Consider the following 17750-nt stretch of genomic DNA (forward strand, 5'->3'; position numbering starts at 1 on the left):
CTCTTTAATTTCATGGAAGAGAAACCTTCAAACCAGCTCAAATTAAAAGACCTGGGGCAGGGGCAGGCAGGACGGGGCTGGGGTGGGGAGATGCTAGGGCAGGGGCTGGGGCGGGGCTGGGGGGTGCTGGGGCGGGGGGCGGGGGCTGGGGCAGGGACTGGGGCAGAAAGATGCTGGGGCAGGGGCTGGGGCGGGGCTGGGGGAGCTTGGGCGGAACTGGGGGGGCTGGGGCGGGGCTGGGGGGTGCTGGGGCGGGGCTGGGGGGTGCTGGGGCGGGGCTGGGGGGCTGGGGCGGGTGCTGGTGGAAGGTGAGATACGGCCACCTCCTGGAAATGGAGCCTGGGCCCCTGAGGGGAGCTGGGGAGGGAGTATCTGCTCCCTCTCGCTGTCTGGTGGAGTTTCAGGTCTTGGTGCTTTTGCTGCGTGTCTACTGCTTCTGTCAGCTCGCACATGGCAGGCACAGGCTGAAAGGCCTGCTCCACGTGATCTTGAGCAGAACCATCCAACCCCACCTTGGAGTGGCTCTTAGATCAGGGGCTTGAGTGACTGGTTCAGCTGTCCGTCTCTGAGCCTCGGCGGAGGCTGGGGGTGGGAGGGGGGGTATGGCCTCGGTTTGGTTTCCCCTCCACCGCAGAGGGAAGACGTGGAAGGGAGTGTCCAGAGCAGACACATTGGGCTGGGAGGCACCTGGACAGACGCCCACAGAATCTGTCAGCATCTGCTTCTGAGTCATTTTCTTGCTTCAATTTATTCCCTTAGGCTAAGGTCACATGAGTGCAATTAGGGTCAAAGTATGTGACGACTTGTGACTTCATTCCAGTGGCTCACAACTATTTTTATTGGGGTCTGTGGTGTGCACTGTCGGTGCCAATTCAGGGAAACCAGACGCCGAAATACAGAGCTGAGCCTCTCTTCCATTCCCTCCTGGCGAAGACAGGATGGCAGGAGGCCGCTCAGGGGGCTGGGGCAAGGCCAGCTCTGTGGACGTGGACTGCATCTCAGGGCCTGAGGCCCCGTGGGGTCTGGCTCCAGGAGAAGGGCCCAGGCAAGGAGCGACAGAATGTGTGCACAAGCCTGGGAGAAAACGAGAGTTCCTGGAAGAAACAATAATACATTTGTATTGAAGGGCTTATTCCTTAAGCCTTGCTCTAAAGTTTTCAGCATTTGGAAATAGAATTGTTTACTCTTCCTGTGCTCACCAGTTGTGACAGAGTTCCACACGGGGCACAAGGAACAGGGGGCAGAAAAGCTCTCTCATGCCCACTGGAGGCTGGCGCCTTTGTGGAGTCAGGGGTTAGAAGGACCAGGCCTTAATGAGGACCCGTCCCTTCCGGAGGGCGCTGACTTCTGGGTGCACACAGAGGAATAAACGACCCATAGCGGGGGGCGCAGCCTGAGCCAGGACCTGGCAGGAGGCCAGCGCTTTCCTCTCCCTCCTCTGTGCACTGACTGCCGTCCGTGCCCTTCCAGGCTGTGGCGCCTCATCGTCTCACTGCGCATATGGGCTTCCAGACACGCGCACCACCGGGACCAGCGTCCGGACGCTTTCCTGGAGCGTTTCCGCGGTGCTGAGCTCAAGGAGGTGTCCAGCCGAGAAAGCAATGCCCGGAGCCAGGGCGGCCAGGAGCCAGCAGACAGCGAGAGAAGGTAAGGAGCCAACGGGAGGTGAGCCACCTGCGCCAGGCAGGAGGCACTGCTCACTAGGCCGGCTGGAAGCCGCTCCTGGAAGAAGGCTTTCATCTTGGGAGAGCACCAACTGTCTCTGCCCGAGTCCAAGAAGTCCTGCAGGAGAGAAACCCTTCACCCAGAGGCCCCAGCCTCCTGTGACCCCCAAGCCCATCCTATTCAGAACTCAGCGAGTGTCCCCGGGAACTGGTGCTCCCAGAAACACACGCGGGGGTGCTTGGCTCACCCATCTCTGTCCACCACAGGGCCCTCCTAGACTGCACTGTAACCCACCTTGATACGAACCCACCGGAAACCAGGAGCCTCGGGGAGAACCTCAGTGGTACCCAGTTTTATGCAAAGGGATGCATGCATTTTTCTGGGAAGAATGTCTGCAGGTTGGTGAGAATTTTCAAGGGGAACCATTCATGTTCCAGATCAGGTTAAAGACCATGGGGAGGTGGAGCGCAAGGAGGGGCCAGGGTAGGGTGGGGGGAGTGTTCACCTTTTGATAGGAGAAGGGTCTGCAGAACAAGGGTCTGGGCGCCATCTTGCCCGCCCACAGCCTTCTCCACACCCTTAGGCTAATGGGAATGAGCATTCGACTCTGTCGCCTCCCAATGTGGCCAGATGAGTGGAGGGTTGAGCTGGGACCCTATCAGGGCCGGGCTCAGCTATATCCAGAGGCCTGGTCAGTGGTGGGAAGGGTCAGAGTGGGGAGATGAATTCGATGGTGCAGGATGGTAGCTGGTCAATTAGGGAGGCTTCCTGGGGGAGGAAGACTGGACTTTTGAAGCAAAGTCCCATTGGCAAAGCAAGGTGTTCGCAGGGACAGGTCTTGGTGCAGTGGGTCTGGGCTGTGGGACCACCAGCACAGAGGTGTGAACGCGCCCTTGGAGCTAAGCTTTCCCTCCTTCCCAGTCTCACAGGGAGCTGTTGCTTTCTGGGTTTTCAGATGCGTGGAATGGATCCTCAGAGAACCCTGTGTGAGGAGAGGGAGACCTGGGCAGGGCAAGCAGGCGCCCAAATGGCATTTGGCTGGATGGTCAGCCTTGTGGAAGCGGGGCCCCGCGGGTCAGGCTGGCGTGCTCCGGGCCACTGGCTTTGGTCTCCAGGTCTCCTAAGGGGTCGGCAGTGACCACGAACCAGCAAGCCACCCTCCAGCTCTGTGAGGCCAAGCTGGTTTCCTGCAGCAGCCGTGCCCCAAATGTGCCTGGCTGTGGACAACTTGGAGAGCATACCTTTGACCATGAAGTACTGTGCTATCCAGCTTTAAATAATGTTTGCTTGGGTGCAAACCAGCTCCACCTTCTACCTGGGTTCTCACGTAGATCGGGGGGGCGGGGGGGGCAGGACCGAAGGAGTTAAGATGGATGTGAGGGCGGGGGTGGGAGCGGAGAGACTGAAAGTTGGACAGCTCTGCCCACGGTCTGTGTCCACCCTGCTAATTGGAAGTGACAGCTGTGCCGAATCTTGGAGCAGCTGCCCTTTGAGAGCCAGGCCTGTGCGGACAAGGGCAGCAAGTTGTCACTGCTGCTGCGGAGTCCACTCTGGCCTGCCAGGCACTTGACGGCCTTACCCGAGAGCGCCGAGGGCAGGGGCCGCGTCGGGTCCATGGCTGCGCCCTTCATGCCGCTTTCACACGGTTAAGCTGCGTGAAATAGAGTCGAATCTGAGGCAGATGCTGGGTGGAGTCAATGGTTGATCACATTTGTCCAGAAGCGTCCAGTTAGCCAAGCGGTCACCCGCTCTTCCCCCAAGGCTTCCATCACAGCGAACTAGTCACAACACATTTGGTCCCTGACACCCTCCGTTCCTCAAGCTGCGTGCAAGGCCCGGGAGGTGGGATAGGAGTAGCACCGGGACGGTCCCCGTGGGGAGCCGCGTGCCGGTTCCCACGTTCACTCCCTCGGCCTCCTGCAGTGGCTGGGCCCGGCCAGAAGCAACGCCAACACCTGCAGCAGCTCAGAGGCGTGAGCATCTTCTGCTCCCCGCTGAGCCCTCGCCTTTCTTCCTCCGAGATGCCCAGTTTGCCTCCCCCCTTAAGTGTTCCTGCTCCCCACCCTCAGAACACTGCCACACCGCTCTAGAAGCCTGTTCCTTCCACTGGAACGCCATCCGTGGACCATCGGAAGGGCCTGGTCATGTCTTGGGGCGGGTCATTTGGTCTCTCTGTCTCAGTTTCTTGTCTATAGAACAAGGGGGTTGGATGGGATCGCCGTTTCAAGCTTAACGAGCCTCTGTTGCTGTGTATTTGAGGGCAAAGCCAGGCTCCTTGTGGAGCAGCGGGTAATTCTTCTCAGAACCCCCCCCCCACCCCACCCCTTCCTCCTGGGTGCCAGTGAGACGCTCTCATTCAGGCCGATACAGGCCAATTTGGAGGGTGGAATCAGGGCAGTGGAAAGAGGAAAATTGTATTTATTTAGTTATTTGGTTAATTCTCATCCGAGGATATTTTTCCATTGATTTGTAGAGAGAGTATTAGGGAAGGGGAGAGACACAGACAGAGAAATATTGATTGGTTGCCTCCTGCATGCGCCCCGACCAGGGCCAGGATTGAACCCGCAACCCAGGCATGTGCCCTTGACCGGGATCAAACCTGGGACCCTTTAGTCCCACCGACCGACGCTCTATCCACTGAGCCAAACCAGCTAGGGAAGAGGAAATTTAAATTCGTCCAGAGCATCGCCTCTAGAAACGGTGACCCACTGCCATTCCTTTCTGTCAACAGATGCCGAGCCGGCAGATAGCTATGATGTGTGATCATGGCAGATGCCACTCAAGAGCCCAAGGAGGGCGTGTGCCTGTGTGACCATACATGTGTTAGACGTGTGCACCATTCTCCTGCCTTCTTCATGGAATGCCATGGGAATAGGCAGAGGAGCATCTCAGTTGGAGCGTAGGGAAAAGCCATCATATCAGGGAGAAATGCCAAGTCCTTGACTTCCAGTTGAAGGAGAAATGGGCCAAGGCCTTTGTTCCTTGGGTAGAACATCGGGTAGAACATCTTTCCATTTTCCTCCCTGAAACTTAGTTGCATTTTGCTTGCATAAATTTGGACATCAAATCCAGAAACCCAGAACAATGAAATTATTTCAACTACAAAACAATAGCTATTGGAATATGTGCTTGACTTAAAGCACCTGATATTAACATCTTTGAAACCTGGGTTGCGTCTGGCAGTCAGGGAAAGGCTCTGGGCACTAGAAACCACAGACAGGGGCCCTGGGGGTCTCCCGGCTCCTTCGCCCTGGGCTGCCACGAGGGTGAGGATGGAGGTGGAGGGTGTTGGCTGCACTGAGCTCCTATAAATCTTTTCATGGGTCCAACACTGCAGCCAAGGACCAAGGGACAGAATCGGAGACTGTGCCAAACAGGGCCACCTAGACACAGACAGAGGTACAGGAACAACTCCTGTGGACACCCATCCCCATTCTTCCACCTCTTCCGGAGTTTTCTCTTAGTCCCCTGAGTCCTGACTCTCCCTCCCTGATCAAACCATTCCAGCCCAAACCAGTATAGTTTTGCAGCTGTGTGTGGGTCTTTTGGGGGCAGTGCTGGGTGGATTTGGGGGTGCATCTGGATGGTGCTGGGTCTTTCAGAGGCCCTCAGCAGGTTGGTAGCCAGAGGAAAGGCCAAAGCCTGTAATCAGGGCCCGAAATCCTGGACAAGGAAACCTGAGCCTGGTGCAATGAGAACGCTCAGCAAGGTTTGCATGCTCAATAAGCTGGTAGGAGGCGCCCTCTGCTGGTGTCTTGGTGTTAAGACCAGTGGCAGACAGGACTTCAGGGTCATGCATAGAGGACAGAGAATGGGTGACTGTCCTTGCTCTTCTCACTTAAGAAGCTAAATAGATTTTATTCTTATTCTATGTATTCATATATGCATTGTCAGAAACTTGCAAAACACAGAAAAGCACACATGAGCATATACCCGCAGAGAAGTACATGTCATGTTAACAGGAATTCCATTATCAGAGAAAACCCTTCTTAACATGTTGGCAAAGATACCTCCCAGTTTTTCCTAGGTATAAAAATGGAATGGATATATATATATATATATATATACAATATATATATATATATTATATATCCATTATATATAATATATATTATATATCCATTATATATAATATATATAATATATAATATATATAATATATATCCAAATATATATATATAATATATATTTAATACAGATGCTGGTTAAGAGCATTTGCATCCCAATGCGAAGCTTTGTGACCTTGGGTAAGTTCCCTGACCTCTCTGTGCATCAGTTTCCTGACCTGTAAGACAGGTATTGCAGTGTTGTCTGGCTTGAAGATTTTGTGTTCATTATGTAGAGTGCTTAGCACAGTGCCTGGTACATAGTACGTCCTCAATAAATATTGACTAGTATGTTTAGCAGAATAATTTCAGACTGCAGCTGGAGCCGGGCTTGGGGTTTGGGACCTCAGGCGGCAGGTCTACCTGGGCCAGGCATGTGAGCACAGGCAGAGGATGTGTTGTCACTGGCCTGGCCCCTGCAGTCCCCATAGCGCCGGCCCTCCTGGCTGCCTGCCTTACCTCGCCTCCACGCAGCATGGCTTCTCGCCCGCCAGCCCATAGCAGCTGCCTCCAACATGCTGGAACTCACCGAAGACAACTTCTCTGACGTGGGCTCTGCGGTCCTCATGCCCTGTCCAGTTCTTCGCCCCCTGGTTTGGACACTGCGAGAGGCTTGCCCTGGAGTGTGAGGCTGCAGCTACCAGATTAAAAGGAATTGTCCATCAGCAAAGGTTGATTGTGCTGCCAACGTGTCATTAGCATGGAGTCCGTGGGTATCCGATCCTGAGGCATTTGGAGATGGGAAGAAGCGGGTGCTGGGATGGGCCCGGGACTGCTGACGGGACGCAGCCACCTGGACAGGCAGGCAGACCAGCGTCGGTTCCTCTGGGACTGAGGAAGGACTGGGGAGACTCATGAGTGATAAAGAGGCTTCTTGGTGGACTTTTTTCAGGGATTTATTCAATGAAGCTCTGAGTTTCTTTTCTTTTTTAAAAAATATGTTTTACTGATTTTTTTACAGAGAGGAGGGGAGAAGGATAGAGAGCTAGAAACATCGATGAGAGAGAAACATCGATCAGCTGCCTCCTGCACACTCCCCACTGGGGATGTGCCCACAACCAAGGTACATGCCCTTGACCAGAGTCGAACCTGGGACCCTTCAGTATGCAGGCCGACGCTCTATCCACTGGGCCAAACCAGTCAGGGCAAAGCTCTGAGTTTCTAAAAGCAGCCAACAACTTGAGGCCCTGACCGGGTGGCTCAGTTGGTTAGAGCGTTCTCCCGATCTGCAAGGCTGCAGGTTTGATCCCCCGTCAGAGCACATACAGGAATCAACCAATGAATGCATCAGTAAGTGGGGCAGCAAATGGATGTCTCTCTCTCTCTCTCTCTCTCTCTCTCTCTCTCTCTCAAAAACAACAACAACAAAAGTAACAATAATAAAATAAAAACAGCGGAAACTGGAGGGATAACTACGGATTTGCACACAACGAACGGTGTTGAGTTTCTGGTGAACAGTGTGGTGATAAGAGAGGGTATCCATGTTTTCTCCTTCACATCTGATGAACAGGGGGGTGAGGACAAGACTGGCATATGCATAACAGAAGATTTAAATTCATCCAGGAAAACATGTTTGGTGTTGCCCTCACACGACAGGAGACGACGAGGGCCCGACACAGGCCAGGACTTCCCAGGGCTGGCTCTGCTGTGGGCCCTGAAACGAACGCCAAGGGTCCCGGCTGCTGGAGAACCGGGTAAGGATGGTGCCGAGAAATCCCTGCATGATGCTGGACTCAAACTCAGCGTTAGCCGCGCACTTTCCGATTCTGCTTTGGAAAGCACAGCCAGACAGGTGTCTGTTGTTCCGTCAGCACGGCAGGAGGAGAGGGGTTTGTCACGCAGGAGTCCTTGCGTGAGGCCAAGGCCCTGGGGAGGTTCCCGCAGGACTGCTTTTATGGCAGCCTGAAGGGATGCTGGAAGTCTGAGCCCACTGCAGACAGTAGCATCGATCCCATAAAGGCAGTGGTCAGTAGAGCAACGGTTCCCCACAGAGCCAGGCCCTAATCCCTACTACCCTGCGGCTGTTTTCCCTACGTGGCAAAGGGACTTGGCAGATGTGACTGTTTAAGGGCCTGGAGACAGCAGAGATCCTGATTCTGGATGATCCGGGTGGGCCCTCTAATCACAGGCTTCCCTCGAAGTGGAGAACCTTCCGCGGCTGCAGAGAACCAGGGAGGTGGCATCTTGAAGAGAACTCAGCCCACCGTTTCTGGCTTTAGAGGTGGGAGAAGGGGACCACACCGAGGACGCAGCAGCCTCTGTAGGCTGGGGATGCCTCAGGGCACAGCCGGCAACACAACAAGGATGCCGGTCCTGCCGTGGCCGAGAATCAGATTCTGCCAACAGTCCGATGAGCAGGAACACATTCTCTCGAGTCTTCAGAAGGTCACGGCCCGTGACGCCTCGATGTTAGTCTGGGGAGACCCATGCCACACTCTGACTCAGATCTGCAAGGTCACTCCGGGTCGTGTAAGCCATGCCCTTTGGGGCAATGTGTTCTGGCAGCAATACCAAACGAATACGGCTACTACTAAACGCGTGTGCAGTCTGCTTTCTAACAGCTAAACACCAGGGCCGCTTCCCCTGCCTCGGGATATCCTTCTGCGACACGTGAGAGGCCTTGGGAATTCCACTGTCAACGGAGCTGTGTGACTAGGTCGCTTACGCTTCTGACTTTATACGGAATGTTAGTGGCTATTCTTTTGTAAGCTTGTTTGCACACAGCTTTGGTGATTTCCTTGGGAAATGCTATGTGAACTGCACCGATCTTTTCCAATGGGTGTTCAATTAGCAGACATTTATTTCCCCTCCAGTGCCTCCCTCCAGGGTGCGCAGTAGGGAATCAGAGGGGCCTGCGGATGGCTGGCGGGGACCCCGGAGGCAGGCCAGGTGCCTTCCCTCGGCCCCATGTCCTCAGCTCTTCAATGGGCCGTGATGCCTGGCTTGCAGAACCATGGCAACGATGGTCAGGTGACCCTGATGACTGCTGGTCCTTAAAAGATGGCCGTGAAGAAGAGGAAGCGGAGAGAAGCGCCTGTTGAGGAGAGAGCTGCACTCGCGGGCCTTCCCGTGGCGGGAAGAGGGGCTGCTCCCCCGCAGCCTCGGGCCTGGGACCCCGCTGCCCCCCTGCCCCCCTGCCCCCTGCCCTCCTGCCCCCAGCTTGCTCCCCACCCAGGTTTTCATTCGATGCCCAGAGAGGTTTTGAGAACCAGCAGGCCACACCCTTTCCTTCAGAACAAAGCGCTTTATAGGTGACTTTTTCACCCTAAAGTGTGGTTTTGGGATTATATCTCAGCACCTCACCATGCCTCCAGTCCCAGCTGTTTGAGACGTCCTAGGGGCTCAAATCGCACGACACTGAGCTAGTCTGCCTCACGCTTCGGGAGTAATAATAACAATAACAATAATAACAATAACAATGACGACGATGATGACGATGATGATGACGATGACGATGATGAAATCCTTTCGGCCGGTGTGCTGGGAATAGCCACTCCCTGCCCGTGGCCTCTCCTGCGTGTCACCGTGGTGGTGTGTGTGCTGTAAGAGAATTGCTTAATGTCCTGTGTCCTCCAGGGACAAGGCAAGAAAGGAGAAAGAGGAAAGGGAGGAAGGAAAGCTGCCTCAAACAAGAGGAGTAACACTGAGAGAAGTGCATCCAAACAGGGGTTCCGTGGCCACGTGGAGCCTGCCGTGCGCAGGACCAGGAACGGGGACCCAGGGTGACGCTGTCAGGCCTCAGGGGAGCCCCGGAGAGGAGGCTGGTGAGACCTGCAGACGAGGTCTTGGTCCCAGAGGTCAGGCTTATGAGTCCTGTGAGGTCTCGTCCAGCTGAGGGAGGCCTGGCCCAGCTCTGGGGCTCCCAGGGGGCCTGCTGGGGTGGAGCCTCAGGGGAGCAATTAGGGGCTGTCCCTGTGAACCTGTGCTTCCTCCCCCCCGCCCCCCCCCCCACACACACACACACAGGCATTCTATCTGCCACACAAGTGCCTCCGCACAGCCCAGGTAAGCTAAGGCCTGATCCTGGGCTCATGAAATACTACAGTCCCAAACCTCAATCCAAACCCAGTGGCAACAAGGCCTTGGAACCGTCCAGATCCTACCTGTGAGAGGTAGCCTTGCACTGCGGGTCCCAGTGAGGCAGGAAGGCCTGTCTCCTCCGGAACAGACCTGGGCCAGCACATGAGGCGTATGGGCTGGGGAGGAGACACCTCGGTAAACGCGAATCCTCCCCAAACCCTGGGAGTGAAAACAGAAAGCATCCTAAGCCATCGCTCCTCTGCGTGTGGCCCACGTGGCCCAGGTGAGGCCCAGGTGGGTGGTTTGGATGGTGAGGCAGGACCCAGGTGCTGGGAAATGAGCCTTTAGGACAAGCATGTCAAACTCAAAGGCTAACGGCCAAAATAAACGAGGCATGCAGGGGCGGGCCGCGAGTTTGACATGCTCGCTTGAGGACATCTGTGCAAGGGATGCGAGCAAGGTGGAAACCTTCCCAAGGGAACGTCCCAGGCTCCCATATTCTGCTCTGAGAGGAGCTGACGCAGAGCCCTGAGCAAGTGTGAGTGCACGTGGGCAGGCCCCGGCCTGGAGGGCTTGGGCGGCCTGGGGATCTGCATTTCCACAAAGCTCCCAGGCTCCTGCAGCAGCCCTGTGACATCATCAAGCTGTCTGCTCATTCCCTGCTTCCTGTGGACACAGAGGGTGCCACCGGGCACGTGGGGATGTCGCCGCCATGATGTGATGGACAACTTGGCTTCCTGGGGAGCTGAGCTGGGAGGGTACCTCCAGAGTCTGCCCTGCCTCCCAGCCTCTCCTCCCATGTGACCCCGAGACTGACAGGGCCTGGTCTGGAGTAGCCCTCTCTGAGGTTCCGCCCACAAGTGTCCTCGGGTTCCGGAGCTCGGGCAGGTGTCCAAGACCCTCCAGAGCTGAGGTCTCAGCACACGGCGCTGTTGGGGTGTCTATTTCCAGGGAGAAGGACGCCGTGGTGCTGGACCCCTCCAGCAACGTGTACTACCGCGGGTTGACCGTCATCGCCCTGCCTGTTTTATACAACTGGTGTTTGTTGGTGTGCAGGTAGGGGTGTGGCTGGGCCTCCCCCAAGCAGAGGGGGGGGGGGGGTGGAGGAGGGAGGGGAGCCCGCCTTCAGGCAGGACTCTGAGTGTCACTCAAGAGCCCGGCCATACAGCTGGCGCCTGTGTCTCCATGGTGAGGCGGCTCTGGAGGAGCACCGTGCGGGCTCTGAGGTGCGTGGGGACCTGTGCCAGGGCCCACAGCACCCGGGAGCCTTGATGGAGGCGTAGGAGGAAGATGAGGGCGAGCTGCGCGTGCTCTGCGGGCAGGGTGCTCTGCGGGCAGGGTGCCGGGGAGGAGCCTGCTCTCTGGCTGTGGCTGTGGGTCGGTGCAGGGGGAGCTGCGGCTCCTGTGAAGGCAGCAGGGCCTGTGGGCGCTCCTGAGCAGGCCTGCCGGGCAGGTGCGTGTCCCTGGGCCAGCGTGTGCTTCGGGACGCAGGGGCGAGCGGTGGCTCTTCTGGGGACAAGCGGAGGCGCAGGGACTTCTTTAAGGAAGCTGCAGGAGAGGGAGGCAAGAGCAGCTCCTCTCATGAGGGGCAGAGGGAGGGGGGCTCGGGGTCTCTCCCTAGGAAGATGCTGCTCCTGGGCAAGCCTGCAGGACAGAGACCTGGCTGCGGCCTCCGTGGGCCAGCAGGGGCTGCAGGAGAGGGGCAGGAGGTGTCGTTTCTCCTCCAGGGGGTAGGCGGGGTCTGGGCCTTCCGAGCCAGGTACAGGGCAAGGATGCAGGGACAAGAGGCTGCATTTCTGAGAGGACCCGAGGCTTTGGGGCATCCTGTTCAAGTCCAGAGACAAGAACGCAGGGTGAAGGGGCCCCTGGGGGTGGGAGTTCGGGCGCCTGGAGGGGATGAGCAGGTGCAGCTACTCTTCTGGGGGAAGGGACTCTGGGAAGGCCCTTAGGCATTCGGGGACAGAGCTGTTGATTTTCTGGGATACACAGGGGGGTTGGGCTTTTCTAATCAAACTTCAGGAAATGATAAGGGGTGAGCTGCTACTCTCAGAGAACAAGCAAGGGGTTGGGGGCTCTTCCCAGCAGGCCTCTGAGACAAGGATGCAGGGTGAGTTCTTGCTCTTCTGGGGATAGTAGGAGGCGCAGGGAAGGGAGGCAGGGGAGCTGTGGGCATTCCTAAGCAAGCCTGCAAGGCAGGTGAGATACACAGGGCTTTGGGGCTTCGCTGAGCACGTGGTAGGGGGCGCCGGGCAGAGGTGCTGCTCTGCGAGGGTACGCAGGGCTTTGGGGTCCCTGAGCCAGCCTGCCAGGTAAGACTGCAGGGGTGTGTCTTGCTCTCCTGGTGGTGTGGGAACCACCTGCCCAGGCCGCACGGCAGGTGTGCAGGGCCCCAGGGCTCCCTGAGTGTAAGGGGGGCTTTCGGGATTATCTGAGCAAGGGGTGGGCTCCCACACCTTACCCTCTGAGGGTAAGTTGGGGTGAAGCAGGGAGAACGGAGGGCCTCTCCCAGTCCACCCGGGGACAGGACAGAGGCAGGCTGCTGTTCTCTGGGGAACAGGGGTATTTTGCGGGTATTGTCTGTATGAGAAGCGGTGAACATAAAGATCGAGAAAGTAGCAAACATTTACTGGCTTGTTCAGTGGCTAATCCTCCAGGAATTCTCATGTCTTTGACCTGGGAAGGGCAGGTCCTCAGCCTGCTCCTGACCCAGCAGTGAGGCCCAGAGAAAGTGCCCGGCCTCGGAGCCCCCTGCTCAGAGCAAGCAGGGCCCACGCTTTGGGGTCAATCCCAGCTCTTCTTGGCTATGTGACCTTGAACACAAAGGTTTCTGGAAGCCTAGTCCCCTCCTCAGGGCCTGGGCGATGACGCCAGGGCGCAAGCCCTGCAGGCCGGCTGGTGCCCAGAGGCCCTGCAGACATCTCTCCCTGTCGCCCTGGCTCAGGGCCTGTTTCGACGAGCTGCAGTCCGAGCACCTGGTGCTGTGGCTGGTCCTGGACTACTCGGCGGACGTCCTCTACGGCCTGGACGTGCTGGTGCGCGCCCGGACAGGTGAGTGCCCAGCCGGGACGTCCTGGGCCCGGCCACCGGCCCCACAGCAGGAGGGCCCAGGGGATCACAGCCATGTTCAGGGAGATCCAGGATGGTAGGGTAGACTTTACCTACCCCTGACCACTAGAGCCAAGCAGGCCGGGGGAGCCTGCAGCAGTGACGGGGTGGTGCCGTCTCAAGCTTCCGCTGCTCCTGGGACAGAGCCCCGAGCAGGGGTCATGACCCCTGGGTTCTGGTCTCTCTTGTCCCAATGAGCTGTGTGACCCTGTGCAAGTCGAACTGTCTTTCTGGGGCACATGGGTCTTTCCATTGGTGTTGGAAGTAAGGAAGCCACATCACCATCTCGAAGCCCAGCCCAGCCCTGCGCGGCTGGAGGCAGGAGGCAGAGCGCGGTCAGTCTTCGCTGGGACGGCCGGAGGCCCGGGACCTGCTGCTCCGTGGCTGTCAGAGGAGCACTCGACGTGGAGAACTGACTCCGGAACAGGCCTTCCTCCAGGTGCCTCTGGCTGCAAGTGGGGGCTACAGCCCCAGCCACGGCCCCCAGCCCTGCATCTCTGGGGCACCTTTTTCTAATTTGCACAAAGACATCACGTAAGCTCATGGAGGCCCTGCTTGTGACTTCCAAGATTTTTTAGCTAAAAACTGTGCCATAGTTGTCGATATAAACATGCCGGATCGCAGCAACAAGCCGTGCAGCTCGGCAGTGTGCAGCGCGATGCAGCCCCTCCTTTCCCCAGAGAACTGCTGCGCTGGAGACCGCAGGCAGGACTCTCCATCGGCCGACTTAGAAGCTGAGGCCAGAGACGCTGAGTGACTGGCCCAAAGTCCACGGTCACTCCCGCTCCCCAGCAGCCCTCCTGCTTCCATCCACATCCGTGCCCGGCGACGGCGACGTAACAGAAGTCCTCATGCACACAGCCCGGGGCTTGCACGGTGACTGAGCCAGTCCTGGTGGTCGGCCACTCCTCAGTCACGTGAACCTAGCAAGACACAAGAGCTCCTGGCGTGGCCCAACTCCTGGGGCCGGCTGTCCCTGTTTCAACCAGGTCAGCAGCACAGGCCCTCTGACTCAGGTGTGGCCCCCGCTCCTTGTGCCTTGGCGCCCTGGCAACCTCAGACTCAGCAGGAATCCAGGGGTGAGGGGCAGGTGGGCAAGAAACCAAATGGCTGTGGATTCTATTCCAAAGGGGAGGAAAAAAAAACTCTTCAAAATCGAAAGAAGGTGTAATGAGGAAGTATCGAGGAGTCTTGAGGCTCAAGGAGTGTCATGTAATGCCAGTGGTCGGCAAACTGCGGCTCGTGAGCCACATGCGGCTCTTTGGCCCCTTGAGTGTGGCTCTTCCACAAAATACCACGTGCAGGCGCGCACGTACAGTGCAATTTGAAACTTCGTGGCCCATGCGCAGAAGTCGGTATTTTGTGGAAGAGCCACACTCAAGGGGCCAAAGAGCCGCATGTGGCTCGCGAGCCGCAGTTTGCTGACCACTGGTTTAGGCCAAGCATGTCAAACTCAAAGGCTAACCTGGGCCAAATAAACAAGGTTGAAGTTTATGTGGGTCGCAAAAAAGCAAAAGCTTCAATTTCATAGAAACGTAGGTTTATTTCGATAGAGACATGCTGAATACAAAGGGCTGAAATAAATGAGTAATCTTCTTCTTATAATAATAAAAGCGTAATATGCTAATTAGACCAGGCATCCTTCCGGACGACCTTCCAGACGAAGCTGGGGCTGTGAGAGAAGCCTGGGTCCCTGGTGCCAGAGGGAAGGAAGCCAGTGCCGGCAGCCAAGGGAAGGAAGGCCCTACTCTTGCACGAATTTCGTGCATCCGAAATTCATTAACATAAAATAATAGAAGATTTTAATAAAAATTAATATTTTTTCTTGAACATTAACTTACCAGACAGTGAATAACTGCACAAATTAATAAGCGTAATGCAAATAAACCTATTTTTCTTGTTCTCCGGAAGGGAAATATTTCCTGTTGCGCACACCAAACAAGTCAGTCCAAGACTAATGACGTGGCCATCGGCTGCTAGAATATTCACTGCTAGGATTAGTGGGGAGAAATGGTGCGCCTGCGCATAAGGTGCATAAGGGAAATGAATGCAACACGATTATAGTAATCAGTCATTAGTGAACGTTGTAGTTCGTTATTAATAATTATGTATAACAGGATATTGTAAAAATTAAGTTACAAAATTTTTATTAAACGTTTCTTACATATTGTTATATTGGCTGGGCCACAAAAATATTCGTTGTGGGCCGCGAGTTTGACATGCTTGGACTAGGTTCTGAATAAACACGAGTTAACCGAAGAATGAAGTAAAGAACGGGGGTAGGAAGCAGGACGTCCCTGACTCCCAGGGTCCAGCCCGTCTGACTTTCGGGGGTGAGCTCCAGGTTCCATGCTTCCCTTGGATGATGCCGTGTGCAGCCAGCAAGGAGCACACTGCCTCCCTGGACAGTGTCTCCCACAGGCAGCTCATGCCCATTGGTGACTGAGGAAGCATGGCCATGACCTGTGCTTTTAACATTTTTATTAGTGTTTTCAAACATGCCCCCAGTCAGAGCGAGCAGTATTATGGATCCTCAGGCGCCCTCACCCAGCTTCAACAGTCATCAACATTTTGCTAATCTTGTTCCTACCCCCACCCCCCACCCCTTTCGTGGCTGGACTATTTTAAAGCAAATCTCAGACAGTAACCCTTTTACCATGTATCTCTAATTTTCAAGGACTCGTTAAAAAATATAACTTCCATTTATGTTTCAAAATTTAATAATCATTTCTTTCTATCTCTAATGCCCAATCCACACTCAAATGGACCCAACTGATCTATATTTTTAAATGAATAAAATGGATTAGGACATCCTAGACTGGTAAATATCAGTACCTTTCCTGTAGGTGCGGTAAGTGTGGGTTTTTTTTTAAAATATATATTTTATTGATTTTTTACAGAGAGGAAGGGAGAGGCATAGAGAGTTAGAAACATCGATGAGAGAGAAACATCGATCAGCTGCCTCCTGCACACTCCCTACTGGGGATGTGCTCACAACCAAGGTACATGCCCGTGACCGGAATCGAACCTGGGACCCTTGAGTCCGCAGGCCAATGCTCTATCCATTGAGCCAAACCGGTTAGGGCGGTAAGTGTGGTTTTGAAGTGGTTTCTAATATTAGTGTACCACCATGTCCTCTGTAGTCACGAGGTGAAGTATCTTTCTGTGGGCCCTGGTCAAAAAACACAGCCTCTTTGGTGCCCACGTGACCTCCACCTCCCTCTTTAGGCTTCCTCGAGCAAGGCTTGATGGTCAGGGATGCCAAGAGGCTGTGGCGGCATTACACAGAGACCTTGCAGTTCAAGCTGGACGTGTTGTCCCTCGTCCCCACAGACCTGGCTTATTTCAAGCTGGGCATCAACTACCCGGAGCTGAGGTTCAACCGCCTGCTGAAGTTTGCCCGGCTCTTTGAGTTCTTTGACCGCACAGAGACGAGGACCAGCTACCCCAATGTCTTCAGGATCGGGAACCTGGTTTTGTACATCCTCGTCATCATCCACTGGAACGCCTGCATCTACTTCGCCATTTCCAAGTTCATTGGTTTCGGGACAGACTCTTGGGTCTACCCCAACATCTCAAACCCGGAGTACGGGCGCCTCTCCAGGAAGTACATCTACAGTCTCTACTGGTCCACCTTGACCCTCACCACCATCGGTGAGACGCCACCCCCTGTGAAAGACGAGGAGTACCTCTTTGTCGTCGTAGACTTCCTGGTGGGCGTCCTGATTTTTGCCACCATCGTGGGCAACGTGGGCTCCATGATCTCAAACATGAACGCCTCCCGGACTGAGTTCCAGGCCAAGATCGACTCCATCAAACAGTACATGCAGCTCCGCAAGGTGACCAAGGACTTGGAGACGCGGGTCATCCGGTGGTTCGACTACCTGTGGGCCAACCGCAAGACGGTGGACGAGAAGGAGGTGCTCAAGAGCCTCCCGGACAAGCTGAAGGCCGAGATCGCCATCAACGTGCACCTGGACACCCTGAAGAAGGTCCGCATCTTCCAGGACTGCGAGGCGGGGCTCCTGGTGGAGCTCGTGCTGAAGCTGCGGCCCGCGGTGTTCAGCCCCGGGGACTACATCTGCAAGAAGGGCGACATCGGGAGGGAGATGTACATCATCAAGGAGGGCAAGCTGGCAGTGGTGGCCGACGATGGGCTCACCCAGTTCGTGGTCCTCAGTGACGGGAGTTACTTTGGGGAGATCAGCATCTTAAACATCAAGGGGAGCAAGTCAGGGAACCGCAGGACGGCCAACATCCGCAGCATCGGCTACTCGGACCTGTTCTGCCTTTCCAAGGATGACCTGATGGAGGCGCTCACCGAATACCCTGACGCCAAGAAGGCCCTGGAGGAGAAGGGACGGCAGATCCTCATGAAGGACAACCTGATTGACGAGGACCTGGCCAAGGCCGGGGCAGACCCCCAGGACATCGAGGAGAAGGTGGAGCACCTGGAGTCCTCCCTGGACACCCTGCAGACCAGGTTCGCGCGGCTCCTGGCCGAGTACAGTGCCAGCCAGATGGCGGTGAAGCAGCGCCTCAGCCAACTGGAAAGCCAGGTACAGCTCTGTGGGCGCAGCCCCCTGCCTGAGGGGGTCGCACCGGAACCAGAGACCAAGCAGCCGTGAAGGCAGGGAGTCTGTCTCCTGCCCGGGGAGTCAGCTGTCCCTGCGATAAGATATAGCCCAAGGCAAGGGACTTGGCAGGAGCATTCCAGCTCCCCCTGCCCTTTGCAAGCAGAGAGCCTCAGCTTCCTCATCTGGGAAATGGGACTTGTTCTGTCCGCCACGGTCAGGTGGCAGGTTCTTACGAGGTCCACAGGGAACCCTGCGAGGGGCGGGACCTTGTGGAGTG

At 55.9% G+C, this 17750-nt stretch overlaps 1 protein-coding gene across 1 annotated transcript in view; it reads left to right on the plus strand.

Moving 5' to 3' along the window:
- The window catches only part of CNGA3 (cyclic nucleotide gated channel alpha 3), a 26194-nt gene extending 8670 nt beyond the window's left edge, over positions 1–17524 (plus strand). The window contains exons 2-8 of the mRNA XM_023761470.1: positions 1381–1647; positions 2462–2479; positions 3606–3638; positions 9348–9408; positions 10747–10847; positions 12733–12839; positions 16125–17524. Coding sequence (XP_023617238.1) covers positions 1381–1647; positions 2462–2479; positions 3606–3638; positions 9348–9408; positions 10747–10847; positions 12733–12839; positions 16125–17524 — 1987 coding nt within the window. The remainder of the gene's footprint in view (positions 1–1380; positions 1648–2461; positions 2480–3605; positions 3639–9347; positions 9409–10746; positions 10848–12732; positions 12840–16124) is intronic.
- The last annotated feature ends 226 nt before the right edge of the window (positions 17525–17750 follow it).

Source organism: Myotis lucifugus, unplaced genomic scaffold (genome assembly GCF_000147115.1).
Source record: "Myotis lucifugus unplaced genomic scaffold, Myoluc2.0 scaffold_210, whole genome shotgun sequence".
In the NCBI taxonomy this organism is placed as follows: domain Eukaryota; kingdom Metazoa; phylum Chordata; class Mammalia; order Chiroptera; family Vespertilionidae; genus Myotis; species Myotis lucifugus.